This window comes from Dendropsophus ebraccatus, chromosome 1 (assembly GCF_027789765.1).
Source record: "Dendropsophus ebraccatus isolate aDenEbr1 chromosome 1, aDenEbr1.pat, whole genome shotgun sequence".
Lineage (NCBI taxonomy): Eukaryota > Metazoa > Chordata > Amphibia > Anura > Hylidae > Dendropsophus > Dendropsophus ebraccatus.
Window position 1 is genome coordinate 150,517,996 of NC_091454.1, and position 25,945 is coordinate 150,543,940.

At 40.9% G+C, this 25,945-nt stretch overlaps 1 protein-coding gene across 1 annotated transcript in view; it reads right to left on the reverse strand.

The window, feature by feature from the left end:
- Positions 1-228: 228 nt before the first annotated feature.
- Positions 229-25,945, reverse strand: part of MTMR10 (myotubularin related protein 10) — a 57,159-nt gene continuing 31,442 nt past the window's right edge. Inside the window, exons 6-16 of the mRNA XM_069956539.1 lie at positions 24,240-24,330; positions 21,640-21,796; positions 19,280-19,367; positions 18,988-19,076; positions 18,688-18,818; positions 14,382-14,451; positions 13,441-13,511; positions 9,558-9,727; positions 5,563-5,733; positions 3,190-3,372; positions 229-1,705 (exon numbers count right to left, since the gene is read on the reverse strand). Of these exons, the coding sequence (XP_069812640.1) occupies positions 1,103-1,705; positions 3,190-3,372; positions 5,563-5,733; positions 9,558-9,727; positions 13,441-13,511; positions 14,382-14,451; positions 18,688-18,818; positions 18,988-19,076; positions 19,280-19,367; positions 21,640-21,796; positions 24,240-24,330 (1,824 nt within the window). The 3' untranslated portion in view covers positions 229-1,102. The remainder of the gene's footprint in view (positions 1,706-3,189; positions 3,373-5,562; positions 5,734-9,557; positions 9,728-13,440; positions 13,512-14,381; positions 14,452-18,687; positions 18,819-18,987; positions 19,077-19,279; positions 19,368-21,639; positions 21,797-24,239; positions 24,331-25,945) is intronic.

The window sequence follows — 25,945 nt, forward strand, 5'->3', positions numbered from 1 at the left end:
TGGTCCTCATGTCAGGTCCTCATAGCAACCAAAACCAGGAGTGGATTGAAAACCCAGAAAGGATCTGTTCACACAATGTTGAAATTGAGTGGATGGCCGCCATATAACGGTAAATAACTTCCATTATTTCAATATAACAGCCTTTGTTTTAAAATAACAGCAAATATTTGCCATTAAATGACGGCCATCCACTCAATTACAACATTATGTGAACATAGCCTTTCTGTGTTTTCAATCCACTCCTTGTTTTGGTTGCTATACAGCCTCAAACATACAGCCTCAAATATACGTAGTGTGAACCCAGCCTTACCATAGAAATCTTGTGCGTAAATTTGAAATCTGTCATTTTATATGTGCAATATAAAAAAAAAAAAAAAAAAAAAAAAAAAAAAAGGTCAGTGTATGGCTAAAGATACAAACTGCAGCACTTCATACTATCAGTTGAAATATCACTGTTATCACATCAATCTGCTACCTTTAATGCATACCTGTCGCAATTTTTCTTTTCAAGACATCCACTGAGATTCTGATTGCAAGTAGATTTACAATAAACTCGCTTTATTATTTTTTAAGTTTTCTAGTTTAGTTTTAAAACAATGTTATACATTTGGCCAAACTGTGGTCCATATTCCCTCAATGCCGATATTGGTCTTTTTTTCTGTAAAAGAGAGAGACCAAACAAAGGAAGTTCCTTGCACACTCACGTGCCTCTTCGTCGTGCAGGTTGTATATCAACTGAGGACAACTAACTTAGGCTACTTATATTATTACCTTATGGCAATTATATTATTAACTGTGCATGCTTACCAGGTGACAATGCTCTGTTATGCAACAATTCAGTCAGTATAATGTTACTGTGTCAGGAGAGCTTACCAAACAATGCGAGCTCCCTCAGGATTCTCTGATACCAAATGTGGACATGCAGCAGCTGTAGACATGTGCAGTGAAGAGAGACACCTAGTGGCCATATGTATAACATTGATTTAAACATAGAAAATTAAAAAAATAATAAAATGAAAGTATATTGCAAAACTGCTTGCAATCAACCCTTGTTGATTTCTTTCTAAAAAAATGTTTGTGACAGTGCCTCTTTAAATAAACCTTAATCCTCGTTGGCAAGTGTTTCAGTGGATAACCAAATTTTGGCACCATTTAGAAATTTGCTTAAAGGGGTGCCCATTATACTTCGCCGACAAAGGTTCCCAACTGGAGAAAAAGGGAAAGAGGAGGAAAGAAAGTCTAAGCTCTCATAACTGCTTTGTAAGTCATCAGCTCTGAAAAACATTCTGCTTTGTTCACTTTCGGGGGATGTAGCCTGCGACAATGGAAAACTCCGGTGCTGACGCAGACTTGTTTGCAGCATTTCAATCTCGTCAGCCAACAGGGAAATTTTGTGGAAGGCAGTGATGAAGCCACCATGGTTAATCTGCGCCTCAGGAATCCATCGAAGGTATAAGAGTTTCCACAGTTTAATGTAGGGACCATTAAGCCTTGGTAAAATCACTCCATGCAAGTCCATCGGCTTAGAAAAGAAGTTACTGAGATATTGCTGTAGTCCATTGTTCTGGATTTCTGGAGCCTGATGGACCAATTCAGGTCGTAATCTCAGTATTAGAGAGTTCCTGCGTGGCATTAACTCTGGCTGAGGGATAATCCCATTCTTCAAGGAAGGAGGTATTCCCCGTAACGTAGAACTATAGTTTTTCTTTAAATAGAATAAAATGGAAAAAGAATTATCAACTTAGGCCTCCAGACACTTGCTGCTAAGGAGATATTCCAACATACAGTAGAGAACTTACTTTGAAAAGGAGCCATGTCCAAGCTGTAATACTTTTCACACATTTGCACCATTACTAGCTGCCTGAACGACCGCTGCGAGTATGTAATTCTGCCGGCCCCTTAACCGCTTCAGCTCCCGCTCTGCTGGTCTGTATATGCATTACCTGTCTCCTGCACGGGGTCCCGGCGTCCTGCTCTCCTGCCCGGCCAATCAGTGTGTTGCCCAGCCGCAGCCACTGATTGCCTGGGCGGGAGAGCAGGACAGCGGGACCCCGTGCAGCGAGGACAGGTAACGTATATACAGACACAGCGGGGCGGGAGCCGAAGGGGTTTAAGGGGCCGGCAGAATTACATACTGCTGTGAGTATGTAGTGACAGGGAACTGCCAGGACCTGACAGACTCGCAGCGAGATTTACGCTGCGAGTCTGTACGTGTGGACAGACCCTTAAGGAGAATTCGGTGTAGACCTCTTTTTACACAAGTGCCGGGGAGGATAAAAGAAATAACATGTTCTCACCTCTACCGCCAATCTGGTCCCCGGACACTTCTTGGTCTGACTGGGCACCTAGGACGTGACGTGTCAGGTCCGCTCAGCCAGTCAGCAGCCAAGGCGGAGCCCTGTTACGGCCGCTGACCAGGGACAGGATTGGCGGCATGCGCTGGAGCAGGAGGGTTTGGGGGTAATCGGTGAGTGCATTCCATGGTATTCAGAACTCATTCCAAACTCATAAGTGGAAAAATACCTCATCCTGTGCTTTCCAATATCAAAGATATTATGCATTATGGTTTGTTACAAAACAAAATCACTACGCAGTGCCAGATCACACTTATAATGTGGTCCATTGATGTGTTGGCATGCAAAACTATTTCCCCATCAAAAACTATGAGGAGATGTGCAAAGAAGCCTCCAACAAAGATGTGAAGACAACGTTAGGCATGAATAACATTACATGAAACCAGTCTTTCCTTATGTGCAGTATATGCAACAATTGAGTCTCGAATGGTATATGAATAGAGATGAGCGAACCGGGTTCGAGTCGATCCGAACCCGAACGATCTGCATTTGATTAGGTGGGTCTGCTGAACTTGGATAAAGCTCTAAGGTTGTCTGGAAAACATGGATACAGCCAATGACAATATCCATGTTTTCCACATAGCCTTAGGGCTTTATCCAAGTTCAGCAGCCACTGCTAATCAAATGCCGAAAGTTCGGGTTCGGATCGACTCGAGCATGCTCAAGGTTCGCTCATCTCTACATATGAACAATAAAAATATGCAGTTCAATCCAAGCCATATTGCTCAATATATTTCCACTAGAGAACAGTCAGAAATACATAGCTAAATATCCCCTTATATGTGGGCTGTGGGAGGAGTAACAACAGGTTACATTCAGCACTTCTTCACTGTACCTTTGTCCTCTTGAAGCTTTTATTAATTCCATTCTGAACACTCGGCACACTCTTTCCAATATACAAGGGATTGTTAAATAGTGCACGATCCTTCAATGAAAACTGCAGCGTCCAATTCCAAACAGATGGAAATTTCAGTCCTTTTTCATCCCCTAGCTGAATATTTTTACCAATTGCAAACTCCTAAGGATGAAAAGAAAATAACTGATATGTAACAGAGCAAAAATAAATTTTTATATTATTATTATTATTATTATTATTATTATTATTATTATTATTATTATTATTATTATTATAAGGCCATGTTCACACAACGCAAGTTTTGTATTTATCACGGCTGTTATTGCCGATTTGCAACAACGGCTATGATTAATACAAAACTTATGTTGTACTGCAGTCAGAGGGAATCCTGGCCGGAGTGTATACACACAGTATACGCTCCAGCCGGGATCCCTAGCGGCCGCACAAAAAACTGGCATGTCAGTTTTGTGTGGCCGCTATTCATTGAATAGCAGCCTGAAAGGTCACACAATGGAGTGCGCGGCTCCGGCACACGGATGTGCCCGCATCCCAATTTAATAGAATTGAAGTTTATCCGTCTGGTACTGATAAACTTCACTAACACCGGCTGTTCTATGGCACAGCCGGGTTACAGAACGGACAGTGTCTTACGTAGTGTGAACCCGGCCTAAATATGGATAGCAAAATGGAAAATTAGGAAAGACCTCGCCAAAAATTCTTAAATCAATAACTTTTTTGCTGATTACACATTTTCTTATAAAAGGGTTACAATTTTTTTTTCGCTGACATAAAATAAGGTAACTTTTATAAAGGTTCAAGATACAAAGGTTTTATTGCAGCAGCCAGTAATATGAGGTTTTTATTTTGAGGTTGCCATAGCTGTGGACAAAAACGTCTCTGTTGTAATACGCTGGATATATATTGTATAAGCAACAGCTGGCATTAGTAATGATGTTCCGTACAATATAAATATCTCTGTAATTAACAGGTTTTTACCAGAGGCGTTTTTTTTGCAGAAGTGACAACAGGACATGCTGCCAAGTTGGTTATCACATATGAATAAGCTTCCTGATAAATAGTCACTTTGCCTGAACAAACTTTCAAGTTTTTGAGAAGCAAATGTAACAGTAACAACCATTGTGGCTGCACCTCTTTTTATAACATTTGTTGAAATAAACACCAAAACAAGTGAAAATTTCCACTCTCTGTAATAACCCTCATCCAGTCTGCACTTTGCCGATTCGCCGTTTAGAAAACCATGCTCACGGAAACGCCATCACACTTGCCTGAATTTTGTGTGTTTTCCAGCTTAGTTCTATTGACGTTAAGTGGAGCTGAACTGTATTACCACACACAACCCGATGACAGGAGTGGTGCTATTTTTGCAAAAATGTACTATGTTTTTGTATTTTGTTTAAAGACGTGTTTTTCATCATCGTTCTTGTTTAACCCTTAGAGGACCTGGCCAATTTCAATTTTTGCATTTTTGTTTTTTCCTCCTTGTGCTTAAAAGGCCATAGCACTTGCATTTTTTCACCTAGAAACCCACATGAGCCCTTATTTTTTGTGCCACTAATTGTACTTTGCAATGACAGGCTGAATTTTTGCATAAATTACACTGCGAAACCAGGAAAAAAATTAAATGTGTGGTGAAATTGAAAAAAAAAAAAAAACCACACATTTTTTTATTTGGGAGGTATTTGTTTTTACGCTGTTCCCCCTGGGGTAAAACTGTCATGTTATATATGTTCCTCAAGTCGTTACGATTACAACAATATGTAACTTGTACAACTTTCAACTACAAGCGGAACCCGGGACCGAGGCGGTTCAGGGCTTTGAACTCCCCTAGTGACACCAGGACGTACAGGTACGCCCTGGGTCGTATAGGGGTTGATGGAAATTGAGCGTGTGATATGGAAGTTTCAGAAAGTAATACAGATTTGTAGAGACTGTGAAGGGCAGTAGCAAATACCCACAGAACACTTCTCCTGCTCTGGACAGACAGAGGTAGCAGTAGAGAGCACTATGTCAGGCATACATCACTTCCTGCAGGACATACAGCAGCTGATAAGTACAAACCTTTTTGGCATCAAATGATCTGAAAACATTTAAACAATAGATGTGATATAAAGCAAGTTTGCAATTTTCATTATTTTCTTTTTTTTTAGTTATGATGCAGCTTAACAGATTACCAGACACTTAAAGATGTGTCTATTAGCACTTGATGTGGAATATATACGTGTGTGTGTGTGTGTGTGATTATATATCTTATACAATGAAAGGTCTGGTTAACATCACACTAAATGGACAAACAGAAAGCCATCATGCATGTCTACGTGGTGTATTACTTACAGTACTCTGCTGAACTCGCTGGTGTGGACAGTTGAACAGAAATGTCCCAAAGAGTGAGATGCAGGTGCTGTCTTGTAACACAGTTAAGTAGGTCTCAGTAAACTGGAAAGCTGCCGGGTATTGCTCCAGGAGCTGCCAAACACAGTCTAGGAACAGCACAAACAGGGGACACTGGGGGAAAGAAACAGATGTTTGACAATATGACATTACCAGCTTTGACATAAAACAGTGCACGTCTATGCTGCTAAGCTATGCAGCCGAACACTGGGTAGACTTATATAGTTAGACCTAAAGAGAAGGTATGGAGCTTTCATCCTGTCCCCATATGCAATACCATTGCTTTTAATCCTGCCTTATGCACATAGCCATGTCACATATTATTCTTGATTACTGTATGTATGGAGGGTATTCTCTCCTATAAGCATTGCTTCTAGGGTAGAATAGCTGTCTATGAGCAGGGCTGTGGAGTCGGAACTAGTTTTGGCTATAGAATCCGACTCCAGCTTTAAAAAAGATCTTAGAACAATTTAAAATTGAGCTTTGATATGAATGTTATAAGTTTTGCTCATCAATATATATTATGAGCAACATTCTATTAGGGCGCTGACCCTATTAGATAGGGGGGGGGGTGTCGAGGAAAAGTTGTCGGTCATAAATATTTGGCAGTTTGTTTCTGTGTGTGTGTGTGTGTGTGGTGCTGTTTTCTTCCTGCATGCTGGATGACTGTATATGAGCAGCTGTGTAATATAGAGGAGGAGAAAACATAAGTAGTGTAGCAGTAACCTCTGTCCTCAATGTGGTGTTTTTCTTCAGTGTTCTATGGCTGCAGCTGTGTGTGTGTGTACATGCGCTATAGCTGCAGGTGTGTGTGTGCTATGTCTGCAGCAGGCTGTGTGTGTGTGTGTGTGTGTACGTACGTGCGTGCGTGCGTGCTATGGCTGCAGCAGGCTGTGTGTGTGTGTGTGCTATGGCTGCAGCAGGCTGTGTGAGTGTGTGCTATGGTGTGCCCCCACACTCACAGTGACCCCTCTATATCACTATGTGTGACCCCTTTATAATCACAGGTATCTGGCATTGTTAGCAGTGTTTCTGTGTGTATGGTGAATATTTAGTTAGAAACATAGAAGACTGTCAGCAGGAAAAGACCACCTGCTCCATCTAGTCTAGTTGTGAGTAGTTCAGGACATGGAGGCTGGAGACTGTCTGCATCCCCTGCACACACAGGAGAAGTTGCTTTATATCTTTCCTCATTCCCTCAGAAGTCGCCCCAGGATCATGTAGGACATTAGGGAAAAGCTGCTGAGCCAGTGTGATATATAACTCCCCTGGTATATGACCGGCCATTTATGAAGGAGCAGGAGTCGGAGCTGTGGTTTACTGACTCCACAGCCCTGTCTATGAGTATGGTCACATGTACTGTATATGCTGCAGATTATATGCTTACTATACTACCTAGTACAGCGGGTGGGATAAAATCCATTAAAAATGTAACAAGCTACATATACAACATACATCCCCCAAAGTGATGTGGCCACCCCCTCTGCACCCCACTTTTCCTCCAAAGAACATATGACCAGTGGATCTTAGGTTTTCATAGATTTCCAAGACTAAAAGGGAACCATTCTAACTTTACTGCACTTTGGTACATGGCATTACATTAAAGGGGTTGTCCAGCGAAAATCTTTTTCTTTCGAATTAACTGGTGTCAGAAAGTTATATAAATTTGTACGTCTAATATGTCTAATAAAAAATTTCAAGTCTTCCCATACTTATTAGCTGGAAATATCCTACAGGAAATGTTTTATTTTCATTCTGACACAGTGCTCTCTGCTGACATCTCTGGCCGAGACAGGAACTGTCCAGAGCAGGAGAGGTTTTTTATGGGGATTCATATAGAACTGAGACAGAGTTCCTGTCTCGGCCAGAGATGTCAGCAGAGAGCAGCGTCAAACTGAAAATAAAACATTTCCTGCATAACATATAGTAGCTAATAAGTATGGGAAGACTTGAGATTTTTTTAATAGAAGTAAATTACAAATCTATATAACTTTCTGGTATCAGTTGATCTGAAAGAAAAATATTTTTTGCTGGACAACCTCTTTAAAGCCATGCCCCTATTAAATAAGGCTCACCCACTTGACAAGGGAGGCAGAAAAACGGTTTAAAATGTGGGGCAAGTCATGTATTCCAGGTATTTTGTGTTTTTTTGCTGAATACCTGCTGACTGCATATTCCTAATGTTACATAAAGGTACAGCAGGTCTTCAGACCCGCTACATGCCATGTGATCCCGGGTACTTATGTGCACAGCGCTGTCATTACACAGGGCGCAGGACAAGGCCAAACTAAATATTTATGGAAATGTCAAAGCAATAATGAGCAGGAATAAAGCTGCTGTAACAAATGCCTGTGTATTCTGGAGAAGGGAACTGCAGGTTAGTTCTGGGAATAGAGCTTGTATACAAAGTAGGCCAGCTCCTGGATAAAGAAGAAGCAGAGAACACAGAATTGATCTGGACCAGACATTAAGACTCTCCTCTGTTTGTTCTTATGCTCAGCAATAAATAATTCAGAAGTATGCGGAAGGCACACAGCTTCCATTATTCTTGGCACAAGTTATGACACTTGAGCATGATTATTAGAGGTCACAGAATCTTCTGGATCTCTGCATGTGCTGAAGACATCAAGCAACTGCAGTTAAGGGGTCACATAGCTACATAATAGTGACTGCCACCATCTCACATCCTAGGGGGACACAGTGCACAATTACACTTTGATGTGTCACAACATAACGGTTTACTGGCTACTTAAAGTGTCACCCCCTTTTTGCATTCTGACTTCTCTACACAGGTGTAAAGGGTAAATTTAGCAGTTTTCATAACTTATTTTATATCATACGTCATGGTGCTTGTTCAAGTAAAAAAAGATCTTTTATCTACTGCAGATTGTGTTAAGTGGGCATCATAGGCACATAGGCCCCGCCCCCTCGCCGACCATTGAAACACGCTGGCCTAAAGGTCTAGGCCCCACCCCCTCTGGGTCAGCCCATACCAATGGGGTCTGTGTGTCGATGGCATCACAGAGGGGGGGCTAAGTAGCGCTGTTGCTGTGAAGCCCCGCCTACTTAGCACAATCTGCAGTTGATAAAAGATCACTTTTTACTTGAACAAGCACCATGACATACGATATAAAATAAGGTATGAAAACTACTAAATTTACCCATTACACCTGTGTAGAGAAGTCAGAATGCAAAAAGGAGGCGACAGTGTCACTTTAAGCTTTCATAGTAGCTCTGACATCGTCCCCAAACCATTACGGGCTAACCCTGAGGTCATGTGATCCCTCCTCCTGTTAACTTTAGCTGCATGGTAAAGTGATTTTAACAGGTTTGGTCAAATAGAACTATCTAAGGTATGAGTTTGTGCTGAACCAAACTTTAAAGCCAATTTACTAGTTAAATCACTTAGTATTTTTTACATAAACAGTCCAGCGCTGGGATGCTGGTGCCGCAGTCCCGGCATGAAGCACTGAGGTCTGGCACACTGGCCCCAAGTGTGAAACGGTTCCATTAGAATCAATGGAGCCACGTCAAAGAGGGGAGATAGTCAAACTAGGGGGCGGTGGGCCAGCCCCAGTGCCTCATGCTGGGCCCGTGCTCAGGAATAGACTGGCGCCATGTGTGGGAACCAGGTGGCAGTTCAAAAAAGAACCACGTCACTGGCATCCCTGCACTGGCGCCGGTTTGTTCATGTAACAAACACAAAGCGATGTACCTAGTCGTACATTTACTTTAAGCAATGTTTTGATGGGTTCGGTTTGCTAATCTCTACTTAATACTGCCTATGTTTCAGTACCCATGGGCACATTACAGCATTTCTTTTGTACTTCAGTACTGAGTGTTACATGTTGTGGCTCAAACATGATGTACATACATCCTAGGACAACCAATACATTAGCGGAAGAGCCGTTAGTTTTCATGGCATATTAGTACTATACCTCCTTCTCGGATTTCTTTAAGTGGTTGCACCTATCAAGAAATGGATATCCAGCCATAACCCACTCCTTCTGGATCAGACTCTGAAATCCAACAATGGTCCTGAAGTACGGGTCCGACATCAACTGAACAAGAGAGGCCACGAGGCAACTAAGATCCCGGCCTTCTTCCTCTACAGAAACATAAAGAATGTAAGTTCTAATCCACCCCAACAATGCACTACAAGAGCAGTTACAATATTTACATTGGTAAACCCGGGGTTGTCTTAGGTGACAAACCTGCCTATAGGTCCTGTTAGGGTACATGGACATCACAGAAGAAGGTTCCACCACACATCTGAGACAGAACTAAGTTCAAATCTGGAAACTCCTGGTGGAACTTGCCTGCTTGCAGGGGGAGCTAGTAGCCAAACCTGCAGTGATCAGGTCCAAACAGAAAACTGTGCCAGATTAGACAACCCCTTGTGAGAGCATTATATAATAATAGGACAAGTGGTGAGGACACCACAGACACTAAAAACTTTATAAGAGAGAAGAATTGAAATGTCAAATGTCCCTGAATATTTAAGCCATTGCACACTATATATAATAAATCAGAACTACTCATAACTCTAAGCACATTTCCTATTATATAAGATTTCTTTTTCCAAATAAATCCTATATAGAAGCAATCTTCAATAAAGTCACCCAACACGAGCATGAACCTGAAGTCATGTATTCCGTCCTCCTGTTCATATTACCATGCGGCTAATGCTATTTTAGCAGCTTCGGCCAAATATAACCTTCTAAGGTATGAGTTTGTGCTGAACCAAACTTTAAGCAAAGTTACGGCTGCTATAAGCAGTCAATAAGTAAATGTATAATGATATGTAACTGCTTACAACAGACACATAGAGATGAGCAAACCCCAAGCACGCTTAGCTTCTTCCAAACCTGAACACTCTGCATTTGATTACCGATGGCTGAAGAAGTTGGATGCAGCCCTATGGAGTCCTGGAAACATGGATCGAGCCTATGACCTTAATACTGCATCCAACTTCTTCAGCCACCGGTAAACAAATGTGGAGCGTTCGAGTCCAGAAGAACTGGAGCGTGCTCGAGGTTCGCTCATCTCTAGTAAGGAAGCATAACACAACAACTAGAATGTAAAGAATGTTAAAGCGGATCTACACATTCAGAATATATGTGTAAACATCTCATGGAGTGACATCACATAAGGACTATGTTTATTTAGCTGTAAAATGCAGATGTTAAAAATACCCCAGGACACACCCTTCTAAATGAGCACATCAGATGGTAACCAAGGGGTGGAATCAACCTTGGAACTGTGTGTCTTATTTATGGGAGGGATGGGACAGACATCACGGCAGCTTGGAACAGAGCTTAAACTGAGTATTTGGCCGCAGATGCAAAACACTTTCACCAAAATAGTAATTTTCTGACTCAACAGCTGGACGAGCCCCACCGATCAGCTGACTTGGCACGTGGAGGGAATGAGTCACAAAGACTATCAGTATGTCTAAGAGGGAAATCCCTCTGTATTCAGCAGAGGTCTAGATTCCCTTCATTACAATATCAGATGCTGTCTACTCTCTGGAACAAACATCTGCATTTCATACATTACGTTTAAAGGATTCTTCCACTAATGGTCTATTATTAGGATAGGTCTTCAATATCTAGTTGGTGAAGTCGGACAAATCAATGCAAGAGTCTCATATAAAGAAGTGAACCAGAAGCAGACAGCTCTGTACATTGAGTAGTGGCCATGCTGGGTTACTGCAGCAGCAAGTCCTATAGACGCAGAGTAGCAGTGTGCACACACAGACACTTGTGATCACCTATTTACCATTCTGTGGATAGCTGTTAAGGTCTTGTCTATAGGTGTCCACATTGTCATTGTCTATGTAGTAGACCAAAAACTTGTGGTCACCAAAAGTTACTCCACACCACAGAGTCGTCCACCCATAATACAGAATGAAAACAGCAAGATGGGGTCTGGTTGTTGCAAAAGCTAGGAGGATAGGTGCTGACGATATTGATCAAGATGAGGATGAAAGAAATAATGCAATTATTAAGGGCAATGACGATATTGGGGGATGAAAGAAGCTGACACATTGGACCCCCCCCCCCAACAAACACATGGGAGAAGTTTAGCTTGCAGATTTATGGAGAAGCTGTAGTCTGTGTTAAGTTGAAATACATCTATTGTTTATGGCCAGCAATAAAGGGGTTATCCAGGCTTAAAGTGTCACTGTTGTATTTATTTATTTTTCTCAGAAATCAATAGTACATTGCGAACGGCGTAAATGAAGAGCGCGAAAAAAAGAGCCAGGATTGCCTATTTTTTTGCTACACTATATATAAAAAAAATTAAAAAGTGATCAAAACTTCCGATCTACACAAATATGGTATTAATAAAAACTAGAGATCATGGCGCAAAAAATGACACCCCATACAGCCCTGTAGGTGAAAAAATAAAACTGTTATAAGCGTCACAATAGGCCCATTTTAATATTAATTAATTGTAAAAAAAATAAAAGGATTTAATAAGAAAAAATATATAACATTAGAAAATCTGTGTAACCTGCATATGGTTGTGTTCGGGCTGACCTATAGAGTAATAATATCATGTCACTTTTACCGTATAGTGAATTACGTAGACACAGGAACCCCCCAAAAGTTACCATATGGCATTCTTTTTTACGATTTCACCAATTTATATCTTCATAAATTATATTTTAGGGGTCCATCATACATGTTATGATAGAATGAAAGACACCATTACAAAGTACACTTATTCCAGTAAAAAACAAGCCCCCACATGGCTTTGTAGATAGAAAAATGAAAGTGATAGAGCTCTTAGAAGGGGAGGAGGAAAAAACTAAAACACAAAAATGAAAATTTGCGCGGTCCACTGGGTCATTTTGGGCTTGGTCCTCAAAGGGTTAAAAAAACACAGCACCACCCCTGTCCCAGGTTGTGTGTGGTATTACAATTTAGAGCCATTTACTTCAATAGAATTGAGCTGCAAAACCACACCTAAACTGAGGACAATAGAGGTGGTATTTCTAAAAGAAAGCTGCCATATTTTACAAAGTCTGGATAACCCCTTTAGGGTGCCTTCACACCTAGCGACTCGCAGCGTAAATTACGCTCCGAGTCGGGTAGGTCCTGGCAGATCACTTTCACTACATACACGCAGCGGTCTGAACGACTGCTGCGTGTATGTAATTCTTCCGGCCCCTTAACCCCTTCAGCTCCCGCTCCCACTCCGCTGTATACATTACCTCTCCTCGCTGCACGGGTCCTGGCGTACTGCTCTCCCGCCCGGCCAATCAGTGTGTTGCCCTGCCGCAGCCACTGATTAGCCGGGCGGGAGAGCAGTACGCCGGGACCGGTGCAGCAAGGAGAGGTAATGTATATAGCGGAGTGGGAGCGGGAGCCAGGAGGGAGCTGAAGGGGTTAAGGGGCCGGCAGAATTACATACACGCAGCAGTCGTTCAGACTGCTGCGTGTATGTAGTGAAAGTGATCTGCCAGGACCTACCGACTCGCAGCGTAATTTACGCTGCGAGTCGCTAGGTGTGAAGCCACCCTTAGGGTGCCCATCCACGTTCAAGGGCTGCTAACTGAACATTCATGCAATTGTCTCCTGTTCACCGCATGCACATAAATGTTCAGCTTAATAAATGGGGAGCGGGGAGGTAAACCGCTGCCAGACTCCTGTGGCAGTGGCTTTTGCCCCCGAAAACAAATGGGTCAGGCAACTGAAATCCAACATGCCTGGCCTTTCTCTCCCCTCAGCTGGGCCTGCAGGATTAGCCAACTTTCCACCATTATTATTCCACTTTATGTGAGACACAAGGAAGAAAATCCGATAAATTTACCTTGGATGACAACGGAGAGACGCTTCGAGTCCAAAACATAGACAAGGTCCACCGCTTGCTTCAAAAATGCTCTGCCAAAGGAAAAGTGATCCAGTCGTTCATTCAGCTTATTTTAGTTAAATAAAATTTAGAGCAATGAGATGACTTTGCTTTTGATAGATTTATTTTACATCTGGAAGAAAACTATCACAAGCACAATAGCAGAAAAACACATACTGGTAATATCATCTATTCACATTTCCATTCAAAACGGAAAGGTGCTCAAGCTTAGGTTTTGTAGTCAGTGACACAGATACTGTTATATTTCAACCTTCCAGTTTTGCATGGGGGAAGGGATAGGGTTTCATAAATACACTCTACTAAACACATTTTCACACAATTCCCACACATCCCTACTAGAAAACAGGGGCACAAGTCTACCGATGACCTTCAAAATGACCCCTAGTAACTAGACAACCTAGTGTCTTATCCTGCACTGATGTGAATGGAGCCAAATACAACCTCATGCAGGAGCCATATAGTCAATGCTAAAACATGCACTGGATCCTGCTCCTGAAATGCAGGAGGGTATCCTGACGTATACCGGTAGCAGAAACTTGAAATGTGAACAGGTCCTTACTGAGATATAAACATAATGTAACCTAATATTCATAGTGTATATTACACCCTCTCTGAGTGCTTGGGAGCGAGAGCAATAGGAAACAACCACCTCCCCATGTGGCCGCAGTCCTCTGTTGGTGCTGGGCCCCATAGCAATTACATAGCCAGCTACAGCAGTAGTTATGCTCTTGCAGTCTGCAATTAGCCTTTCAGGATGACTATTTTAGTCTTACCACATTAAACATTTTGTTGCAAGCTCTTTTATTCTTTTAATTCCACGTCTAGTTGGCTTTCCTAGATATCCAGGCAACAGAAGTGTCAACAGGAAAGAGAAGCTGTACCTGACATACTCCAGCCAGCGTGTGTTTTCAAGGGATGAAAGCCATCGATCTTCTGTTTCATCAAATAGTTCTATGGGGAATAAACATAAAAGATATTTTATCACTATTCAAATATAGAGCAGTTGCGATCCAATATAGGAAAAACTAGTCCACCGATACCACACTCCAATAAGCTTAACAGTCAGCAGTGGCCCTCTACATCTGCAGAGGTTTATATGTAGTTAGATAGTTGTATGTATTTCTTTAAAGGGAACCCGTCATGACGTATGCTGCACAAACCATGGCCAGCAAGAACCAAGGACAGGCTCCTTTAATAAAATAGTCTATGATTTGTTCTGAAGTGCTGCACAGTTGACCTGGAGCCTCTTTTGATCAACTTTCAAAGGGAACCTGACACTTTGAAAATACCACCAAACCTGCAGGCAGCATGTAATAGCACAGAAGATGCAGACCCAATCAATACAGAGTTGTGTGATATAACTTCCAGGATAATGTGGTCATTTATTTGTTTAAATCGCTGCTCATTCTTGATTAGGTAGTCAAGTGGGCGGTCCTACTCACTGATTATCTCCTACCTGTGTATAAGGGTGCATACTGGGATAACTATCAATAGTTATAGTTGTAGGCCCATCCACTTTACAACTTAGCCTAGAAGGAGCAGAATTTACATGAATACAGTGGTGCCTTGGATTACAATCATAATTCGTTCCGTGCTTGTAATCCAAATCCACTCTTAAACCAAAGCAAATTTTCCCATAAGAAATCATAGAAATGCAGACAATTGGTTCAACACCCCAAAAATAATAATTTATTATTCTGAATAACATGTAAAACTAATGAAACAAACATTCAGAAACAGCAGAATATGTGATATTATAAGTTACTGTACAGTAATGGAGAGGATGGGAAACACAAGGGCTGACAGAGACTGCAGGGAGTATAAAGGAATGAGCAGGGCAGATGTGGGCACATAAATGCAGAGCTCTCTGTCCGGGGAGAGAGGGGTTACAGCTATGAAGAGATTACCTCCACAGTCCCGTCCCCTGATGTAAGCCCCAGCCTAAAGAGGATCTGCTATGATTTGGAAGGTGAGGGAGACTTCCTGGGTCAGAGTACAGTGCTGTAGACCACACTATGCAGACCATGCCCCTCCTCCACTCGCGCTCCCACCCAGTACAGGGAGCTCTTAAACCAAAGCAATGCTCTTAAACCAAGTCACAATTTAGAAAAACTGTGAGCTCTTAAAACCAAAACGCTCTTAAACCAAGGTACCACTGTATATATGAATGATAATTTATCCTGGAACTTTTCCCACACATCAATCCAGTCAGCGCCTCCTGCTCTATATCATGCTGCCTGCATTTTTGACACGACACGTTCTCTTTAAACTAGGACTTCTCTGAACCACCACAGCATTTCACAGCAAATCACAGGCTGTGGCAATAAAGGAGCCCGTTTCGTGTAGTTTATTGTTTGGGAAGTATGAAACAGATGACAGTTTCCCTTTTAATATATCATAGCTGAGAACATTTTGACCTATTTTGCATCAAATTAGCAAGAATAAAATAGCTGCCATTTTAAACTAAATTTACATTAAAGTATGGATAGCAATACAATTGGCCACATGAAGCTATGGAGGCCTCTCTTATTATAAGGTCTGTGGTTTAGTTCTGGTTATGATTTCCAAGTCTTGACACCCGCAAACAACCTTATTACATGACCAGGGTGAATTATCATCCCCCAGAAGTAGACAGTGAACAGTCCAGTTGATATCACTACAAGTTAAACAAGCTATTACAAAAAGGAATTGAGTCAAAAAGTTTAACCACAAAGTTGCAGAACTTTTTATACAATGAATAACTGTTTTGCTGAACAAAAAAAAAACAAACCTTGATTTAATTTAAGGTGTTTTCCAAGTTTAAACAATAAAACCTAAAACAGCCCATAGGCTGTAACTGGCAAAACAACAAAACATTTTACGTACCCCTAAATCTGCCGCTGCTCTGGTGTCCCCCCACTGTTCATGTTGCACTGCAGCCAATCATAGGCCTCTGTAGTCTACTATGTGACCACTGTGACGGTTCATGAAAAGCTGCAGACAATCACAGGCCACAGCAAGCTTGGTGGGTGGGGGGTAGACACTAGAATTTTGTAGTAAGGACTTTTGTTAGCTGGTTCCAGCCTGTAGGAATTTTTTTTTTTAATCCTGGATAACCCCACTGAATAATACTGCTCTCACCAAACACTCCAATATCCATGGGACTAGTTCCTACCTATATATTTTTGCATAAAGTGCAGTCAAGAATAAACGTGCTCTTTGTGTAATTACAATGACATTTACAACTACTTAAATGACAAGCACCTATAAAATGAATCCTATTATGTCAGTAAATTAAGCTGTAAATCCAGTTACATCACCCTATAAATGGTCAAGAATTACGTTCTGCGCTTTGGATTTGCCTGGCCTCTAGTCATAAGGAGTCATGCCTGCAGCCAACATTTAATGACTACATATAGAGTTAATAACTTAATAACTACATATAGAGTTGTTGTAATAGGAAAGGGTTAAATAAAAATCTATTAATGCCAAGTCTAAAGGAGCATTTTAACATTGTCAATGTTTCATATCCTCCTTCTTCGTATGTTCTTCCCTTTCTGTTGACTTCTTATTTCTTGCTTCTCCCTTACACAGAAGCCTTTGCCTACAACTTCCAAGGAAGGTGTTGCATTCAAAGTGTACCTGTCACAGAAAAAAACTTTTAATATGTCAGAGAGACATGTAAAAAGTTTTAATTGGTCAGGTTTTGAGTGTTCAGACCCTTACCCATCAGAGGAATGAGCAGGAAGAGGACCATGCTGCCGCATGGTCCACTCCATGCCATGTGAGGAGACCTGCCCCATAGATTTCCATTATAAGACCATCTTTTCATGTGACACAAAGCCAGGAGAGGAATGCGCGGAGAACAACTTCTCCCGTCATTCTCCTGAACAGTCATATTCGGACCGTCAAAACTTTTGACATGTCTCTCAGACACGTCAAAACCTTTTTTTATTCCGTGACCACACCTCTTTAAAGCCAGCTACTGTAGGACAACAGCAGGTCGAGCACATTGTAGACCTTAGTCAGAATAATATAACAGAGTGTGCTCTGCAACAGGATCAGGTTGCCCGGGGGCCTTTACTGGCTGATTCCATCTACTCAGCACATTGCTGTGCAGTGAAACAAGTCACGCTGAACAAACCTGTGTATAGTATTCCAGCTGAATAGATGAGCTAAGTGACCTGGTGAAAATAACCTGGCACAATCACTTGTAAGGCTTTACAGCAATAACACACAAACAATCAACCTCTCTGTGAGCTCCCTGCAATCAATATACATCCAGGCACATGTCACCCACAGCAATGGAGGTCACATTATGTTCTACCCCCAGGACATGCTCACTTTAAATACACTAAGTAGGAGCAACCACGCTGCAGCCATAATAAAGCACATTATGCTGTATAAATATTGGCTCTACCATCAAAGCTCGACACCCCCCACCCAGTCCATCTCTATTTGGCTGCATAGAATTGAGGACATCAGGTGAATGGAAGACCTTAGAGTTCCTCCCGAATTTGGTATTATTGGGCCTAGGTTCACTGAACCTACCGAATACCAAACTCTCTTGGTACAGTGAGGTTCACGTAACCCCTTCATTTTTTAATCCTTCTTCCTCTGTATATATATATATATATATTCTATTCCAGTCTACGTACTGACTCCTTATAAGCTGGGTCCTGTCCTCTGAGTGTTTCTCTTTAAATTTACCATCTGCCTCCTCTATGGCTCGTTGCCATATGTTTTAGATGTTGAAAATGACAGACATCCTATTTTTACCTAACCATGCTCTCCCAGGATCCTCCAGGGGTATCTTGCTGAACACAAAAATTTAAATGGCTGGAGAACCCCTAAATTTCCTTGTCACACACAGCTTTGGAAGTACACAAGTTAATTAGGGAATGGCATTATAAGTTATAATTACAAATTTGCTTCTGCTTATAGTAGGATCAGAGCAGTAAATGGGGAAGCTAATCCTTTATTGTGTCTTGATAGTCTGTAATTTGGCCAAATATTCTTTTGTAGTAGTATATAACCTCAAAACAACAACAACGACAACAAGAACTACGACAACAACTACGACGACAACAACTACGACAACAACTATGACAACAACGACATATTAGACCATCCAGAGGAAATTGAGCTAGTACAAATATATAAGGAATTTTAGGTGTCAAGCAAATAAGTTCATAAAAACTCACTCACCATTCACACACAACTGCTTGAGTTTTGTAAAAGCAGTCTGTATATCCTGAAGAGTTGGGAGACCGTGATCCAAGTCACACTTGTAAACATCGCTCCTTAAAGGATGACTTCGAGTGATTCCACCACAAATCCTAGCCAAGAAAAGTAGCAAATATTTTACAGAGGTCTATCAGCGTGGCAGGCTAGGGGCTGAATATTACAAATGTGACGATTATGAGCTAGGAAGGTACACAACACTAAACTGGATATATGTGTGTGCTTTCAGAATATACCACCACTGTGGTCCTGAGCACTACTTACCGTTGATCTATCTTGCGTTGCTGTAACAGGTCTTTGATGTAGGACATTCTCACCAGCGCACTGCCATTAGAATGATTCCAGCACCACAGCTGTACAAAGTAAAGACAAAATCATTCTCCTTAAATCATATGGCTCATGTGACATTGTTGGTAATGTATTTCCAGTACAGATTTATTTAATTTTTTTTTTTTCATTCAAAAAGGTAACTCATAAACATACAAGTACACCATCAGCAGCTGTAAATAAGTTTATGTTATCGCCTGTTATTGGCCATCACTCATTACATACTCACTGGCATTCGTCGTCCAAAAAACGAATATGAATACTGTTTAAGATCCGTATCTGCCAAAGATGACGGGACGACAAAATATTCTGGAAGGCTAAAAGGAGATACAAATATTCCACAAATTAACTTTTTGCCCATTGCTATTAACCTCTGCAATCTTAGCGCTAAACTGTGCTGAATAAATCAAAAACAAAAAGGTAATCTGAAAATCATTCCTTACAGGGTCAACAGATGAATGAGGTGGATTAACCTTCAATGAAAATCATGATAGAAAAAAAAATAGCAGTGCTAGTTTCAGAAGTAATAGTCTCTGTACTGCACCTTTAAGATATCAACCTTGGATTTGCTTTGGTGTTAGCACACTAATTCATAGAATTCAGAAAGATAAGATGATAAAATTGCTGTTTAAATGTCCTCCTGCTATTTGCAGGTGGGTGTAGTCAATCCATATCTATATTTGTGTGAGACTCAAACTTTCCCTACCACTATTTACTAGCGTGTCCATAGAGAATATGATAATAACATGCTTCATATCAAAATGCTTACTTTCCCCTCAACCTATTCATAGGTTGCACTGCCAGTCAGCAGAGAACTCGAAAGGAAGGCTACAGCCTGCAAAACTAAGAACATAATCCCACAGCAAGAAATAGCCTCAAACAATAGCCTCAAAAAATGCTTCTAAAACAACCCCACCAAAATAAGTTTCCAGTTCCCATTTACTTCAGTGTGTAATCCTGTGTCCACTAAGGCAGTTTAGCACACTGGGGGCGGGGCTATCTCCCCAGAGCGCTGATCCGCCATTTCTAATGGTTATCAGTGGAGCTAGCAGGCTGGATTGGTGCTCTGAAGGCTGTAGCCCTATGCACAATGGGGAGCTATTGACAGGTTTGATTTGTCTAACCTGCTGATAGTTCCCATTAAAAAAAAAAAAAAAAAAACACCTGAAAAAAAAAGCATCTTTATATGTAAAAAAAAACAAAAAACTGATTTTTACAATTGTGTGTACCTATCCTTAGGCTCCATTTTCATGCCTTTTCACTCCTTGTAGGTCGCTTAATGTGAATTAGTCCCACTGAATATGTATCTAATAAGGCATAGTAAACTAAAATATGCAGCAGAAATCTGGAGGAATTAAAGTCACGTTAAGCATTCATAAGACTAACGCTGCAGCAGAGATCATTGCACCAATGAAAACCCAAGCATAATGCTCTAGGAACTATATACTTAGCGTGGTACATTCAGCTCTATTTTGCTATTTAGTACATGATCATAGTTATATTTAGACAGGTAAAATCAGACAATAAAGGAGGTGGGAAGAAGACGGCCTTATGTTGTCCCATTAAAGTCACTATAGCCGGGGTGGATCTTAGTGTAGAAGAACGATAAGCTCCACATCCCCGAGAGAAGGATGCCGCTAATTAATTCCTAACACAGAAAGCTGCCAATAACTGTCAGAGCAAATCAGATTGTCTTCTCTGCTGTGTGACTATGTGGGAAGGAACCCAAGAGTCAGGAATCCGTTCTGGATTCTGTGTCATTTATTCATGTAAAGGAGCATATGGCAGAAACAAAGGAGCTTAAAATAGACATCCTTAAATGGCTTAGCTTTAATCTGCTTTACAGAGCAATCTTCATGGGTACTGGGTGAAGACTGTGAGACACAATCCTAAAGCAATGCACCATGTTGAAGTTGTAAAGCTACCTGCTTTGTGCAGTTGTACCAGAGAAAAGAGAAGAGTTGGCTTATATCTTCAGCAATTTTCATCATCAAGGCTCACTAGCAATATTTGTGAATTTCTCCTACAAAGGTGTGGAGTAAATTCACTAAGAGTACCCCCATGATACTATAGGATATCTTAGAACATGTAAGTCTCCACTATACAGAAATTTACTAAACGCATGAAAGTTGATTATGCCAGTATACATTTTTAATTATGTTAAAGAAGTCCCACAAACTGGGAGGTGAAAAGTGAACTCACCCCTGTGCCTCTGTAGCGCCACTGCCAGGTCCTGTTCACATAAGCGGGGTCCTGCAGCTCTGCTAGTTGCAACATTCCGATCCCCGCTGAGCAATTGCCGTCCCAGCCAATCAGTGACTGGGGTGAGACACTGCCCCAGTCATGGACTTGCTGAGTGGTCAATCGCTCAGCCAGACTGCGCCGTTGCTGCTGCAGGGGCCAGGTGTGACGTTCCCGGTTCGCTGCAGATGACAGCCGGCGGTGATGAACTCCATTGGAGTGGTGCAATGGAGGCACATGGATGGGTAAGTTCACTTGTTTGATTGTTTTCTCACCCACCCCGCTTGCCTGACTTTTTTTTTTTACTGTTCGCAGGACTTCCCTTTTTAATCCGGAAGGTATACAAACCTTTTTGAAATCATATAACCTTCATTTACTGAGCAAACTCTCCATTCAGAGGCCCCAGTTCTTTTGATCTCTCTGTCCCAGTCAGAATAGGTTTCAAACAAAGGAGTCTTTGGACCAGTATCTCCTCCTCCAGGATCTATTCCGTTAATTCTGTCTCCTGTAAACAGAGTTTGACATTTTATTTCAATAGACTGTCCAAGACATAAATAGGGTGTGGTGTCATATAGGTGCTGCTAAAGTAAAGGGTAAATCAGGAAATGTCAAGCAGCAAGATTCAGAAATACACTGACTGAAGAATTTTTTGAAGAAAAAAAAAATTAAAACAGACCTTTAAAGGGAACCTGTCTATAGGTTTATTCTGCCTTAAATGAGGGCAGAATAAACTAGTGACAGAAATGCTGAACAGATCTATGTATTACTTACATCATTTTGTTCATCAGTTCACCTAATATGCAGGAGAATAGGATTCTTGCTACGCCCCTCCCCCCCCACCCTCCAGCTGCCGATTGACAGATTGAAGGCCATGCTTGGCCGAAACGCATTCTCTCTCTACCTGATGCTTTGTGCACCACAATAAATTAGCAAGTATCATCTGGTGAGTGCAGAGTCTTTTCTACTATTTTGCTAATTGACAGTCGACTGCCTATAGACAGCATGGATAGATAACAGCCAATCAGCGGCTGGTGGGCAGAGTTTCTGCTTCTTGTGAATTATGAGGACTACTGGGCTCACACACATAATGGAGAGGACTACTTATTGTTCATGTTATTCAGTAGGATCTCTCTGAATTAGCTGCATAGAACAATGTAAATGATACATCATTCTGTCACTAGTTTATGCTACCCTTAGATAGGACAGAATAAACCTACTGACAAAATATCTTAAAGAATATGGAGGCTGTGAGGTAAAATCACGGCCATAGCTTCCCACTGTTCTGCCAGAAAGTGTCACTGTAACTAAAAAAAAAAAACTGACGTGAAATATTTTGATTACTTGGTCTGGGTTGTTCACACTTTTACCAATTGCTACAACAAGCCAAAAGAAGCCCTCAGCTGAGTACTTCTATCTCTAAATCATTGCTCTCCGTGTCTCTCTGCAAAAGACTCCATAGACTTACTATAGAATCTATCTCTTGCAGCAAAACTGCAGCTGTGAGCAGGGGACAGAAGTTCTCAGCCAAGTGCTTCCCCCAGCTTGTTCTGGCATTTGGTGGCGAGCTATACACACAGATACTGACTGATGTTCCTATAGCACATTCCAGTCTCTTATATGACATTCCAGTCTTCACACCCTCATGATGAATCTGCCATGGTCTGAAACAATGGCAAGTCAGATTTGGCATGGTTTCTTGACATTTTTTTAACATAATAGGCAAGACTAAATATCTGTAACAATTTAGAAACTTTGTGATGCTGAAGTTACAAGAATACAGCATACAGATGCCTGACAAAGATTACGAGTTAAGAATACCTATTCATTTCTCATCAGCTTATAGAAGAATTTAGTTCATACTACAGACCAACTACAGCCATTCTATATAAGCATGCCTTTCGTTATTTCTATATAATAAGATTACATTTCCTATATTTATAAATACATTATGGAAATTACTGCCCCAGATCACTCTATGACTGGCAAGGAAAACTTAATTTGAACACCATGACTTTTGAAAAAGAAGAGTAATCAATATAAAAAATGCTGAGAAACTAAATGCACCTTCAAAACAGCCACCACAGCAGAAAAAATAGATACAGAACGGCATCTGCTGGCACAACACTAGTCTGCAGTGCTTGTGGATGTTTGGCATTAAGCGATTTATAATACCTTAAAAAGAATGCCATTACTACTATCTGTATGACTCTATTGACACTAGTAACAAAGAGAACAAATTATATTTAACCCTAATGGTTTAAATGTAGCAGATATTTCAAACACCTTTGCATAATTCACTACTACACTCGAATATAAGAAACTCTATAATATATCTTATCAGAGAAACATAGCTACTTTGCAGGCAAATTGGAAGTACCAGCCATTCAGCATGCATCCTCTCCTCTACTTTCTGGCAAATGAATCTGATCCCTGGGTGCTGTTGGACTTTACATTTCTCTGTTATGTCATAGTCAAAAGTTTTGATTGGTCCGGGTCTGACTTTTAATGGAGCACAACTCTTTTTTTCTATCTCCTGAATGATTTATCTGAACACTCTAACATGTCAAAAGTTTTTTGTAAGGACAGTGATACTGTAAATTGTTTTTAAACAGTTATGTCTGATATGTCAAAAGTTTTGATCACTTGGAGTCTGAATGTGCAGACCCTGCCTGATATCACTAGGCGTTCGATAGCACGCTTATCCTGGCTGACCGCGATCTTGGTCAAGCTGCACTAGACAGGCTCCATTATATGTATATGCAGTGCAGCTGAAAGGAGACTGCAGCAGGCTGAAGAGGGAAGCGCTTGGCCATGCTTCTCCCAGTGTCAGAGAGAGATCAGCCAGGGTCTCAATACTCGATCAAAATTCATGACATGTCAATATTTTTTCCAAATGCTAATAATACTCTAACCAAGACAGCCATACACAAGCTGCTACATCGTAGTACCTTGATTGTGATACATCTTGGCAACATACTCAAAGGCAAAAAGTAACTGAAGATCTGTCGGCTGTGAATAGTGTGCCAATGCAAGACAAACCTAAGACAAAAAGATATAAAAAATGATCAGTAAGGTAAATAAGTAGAAGAATCCGGACCTATATAGATTACACTAGGGCAGAGCAAATTCTGTCATCTTCAGAAGCAGACAAAATCAATCAATCAAATGGCAGGGTTTCCTATAGTCTCAATACATTATGTATCTATAAGCATCAACTGAATTTAAACAAGCTGTATATTCACTGTAAGCTCCTAAAAGGCAGTCTATCAGTTCAGCGTCACCTATTAAGCTACAGGCAGTGTTGATTAGATGCTTGACAATGTAATTTATGCATCTCCTTGTTGCAGTATATGGGACTCATCTTTTATGCACAGCCCTAGGAGTCTAGGAGGTGCGGCTAAGCTGCTCAAGTGTTGCAGCATTGCTAGGCCCCATGCTCTTCACCCTTCCACCAGCATGATTGATGCCTCGGGCTTAGCTTCTGGCATGAAATACTCCAAGTCCTAAATCATGTGATCAATAATCAGTTTTGAGAGTCAGAGGCAAAGATTGGGGAGATAAGCCATGCTGGGGCATATGAGCCATTCAGCCTCATCTCCTGGACAATTGCGCCTGGGGATAAAACATACATTTTCAAAAGGCACTTGATGCATTACACTGCGAGCATCCATGGAACACTGCCAGTAACTAAGCTGCGACAACATCAAGGAAAAGAAGGATCCTTTGTTCTCATGGGAGAAAAGATGCTGTCAGTGGAGTCTGGCAGAATCTGGCCCATTTAAACAACATGCACATTCAGCCAAGTTAAGTGTGCACGTGTATTGCACAGTTAGTTAGAAAAGCTGTTGCTGAAAGTGGGTTTGGTGACAACCATTGAAGCACTTTTCATTTTAGCTTCTATTTAATCTATCTATCTAAATATAAAAATATATATATCGTATGTTTTTACCCCTGTCTTCAGTATAAACTGTATACATTAAATGTAAACTCAAACACTGTGTGATCAAACATAGTATTTTGGGCACTGTTTTTGTCAGTATTTGTAACCAAAATCTGAAGTGGACAGAGAAAAACTATAATGAAAAGATGTGCAAAGTTTCTGTCTTTTCTGTTTCAATAGTTGTTTTTAAGATTTTTAGAAAATTATTATTATTATGAACAAATACAGAGCAAACTGTATATCCAAATACTGAGAACAACAAAATATCATTAATGACAAAAAAAATATAAAAGACAACCAGAAATAAAAAAAAAACATAAAATCAAGTAACTTAGGTGTCCTTTTAGTTACATAAAAAATCTCCTGGTTTTGGTTGCAAAAATACTAAGTGAAATACTGTATGAACATAGCCTAAAGCTGATTGTGCCGAACTCTAAGGAGAACCCGATTGTTCACAAATTTCCAATAAAACCATAGTTGTACAAGCTAAAATGTCACGCCAGATTGGATGATTGGAGGATTTCTGCTGGAATTTACTATTACTACAAGATGGAAACTAACACTTTTGACTAATGAACAGTTTATTGGGCTTAGTCACTGTGAAAGAGCATTTCCACCCAAATCAAATATATATATAGTTCACTATTAGCAACTCAGGAAACATGCACACAAAAAATATATAATTTTCAAGATCTAGGCTCGTATGGAATAGAA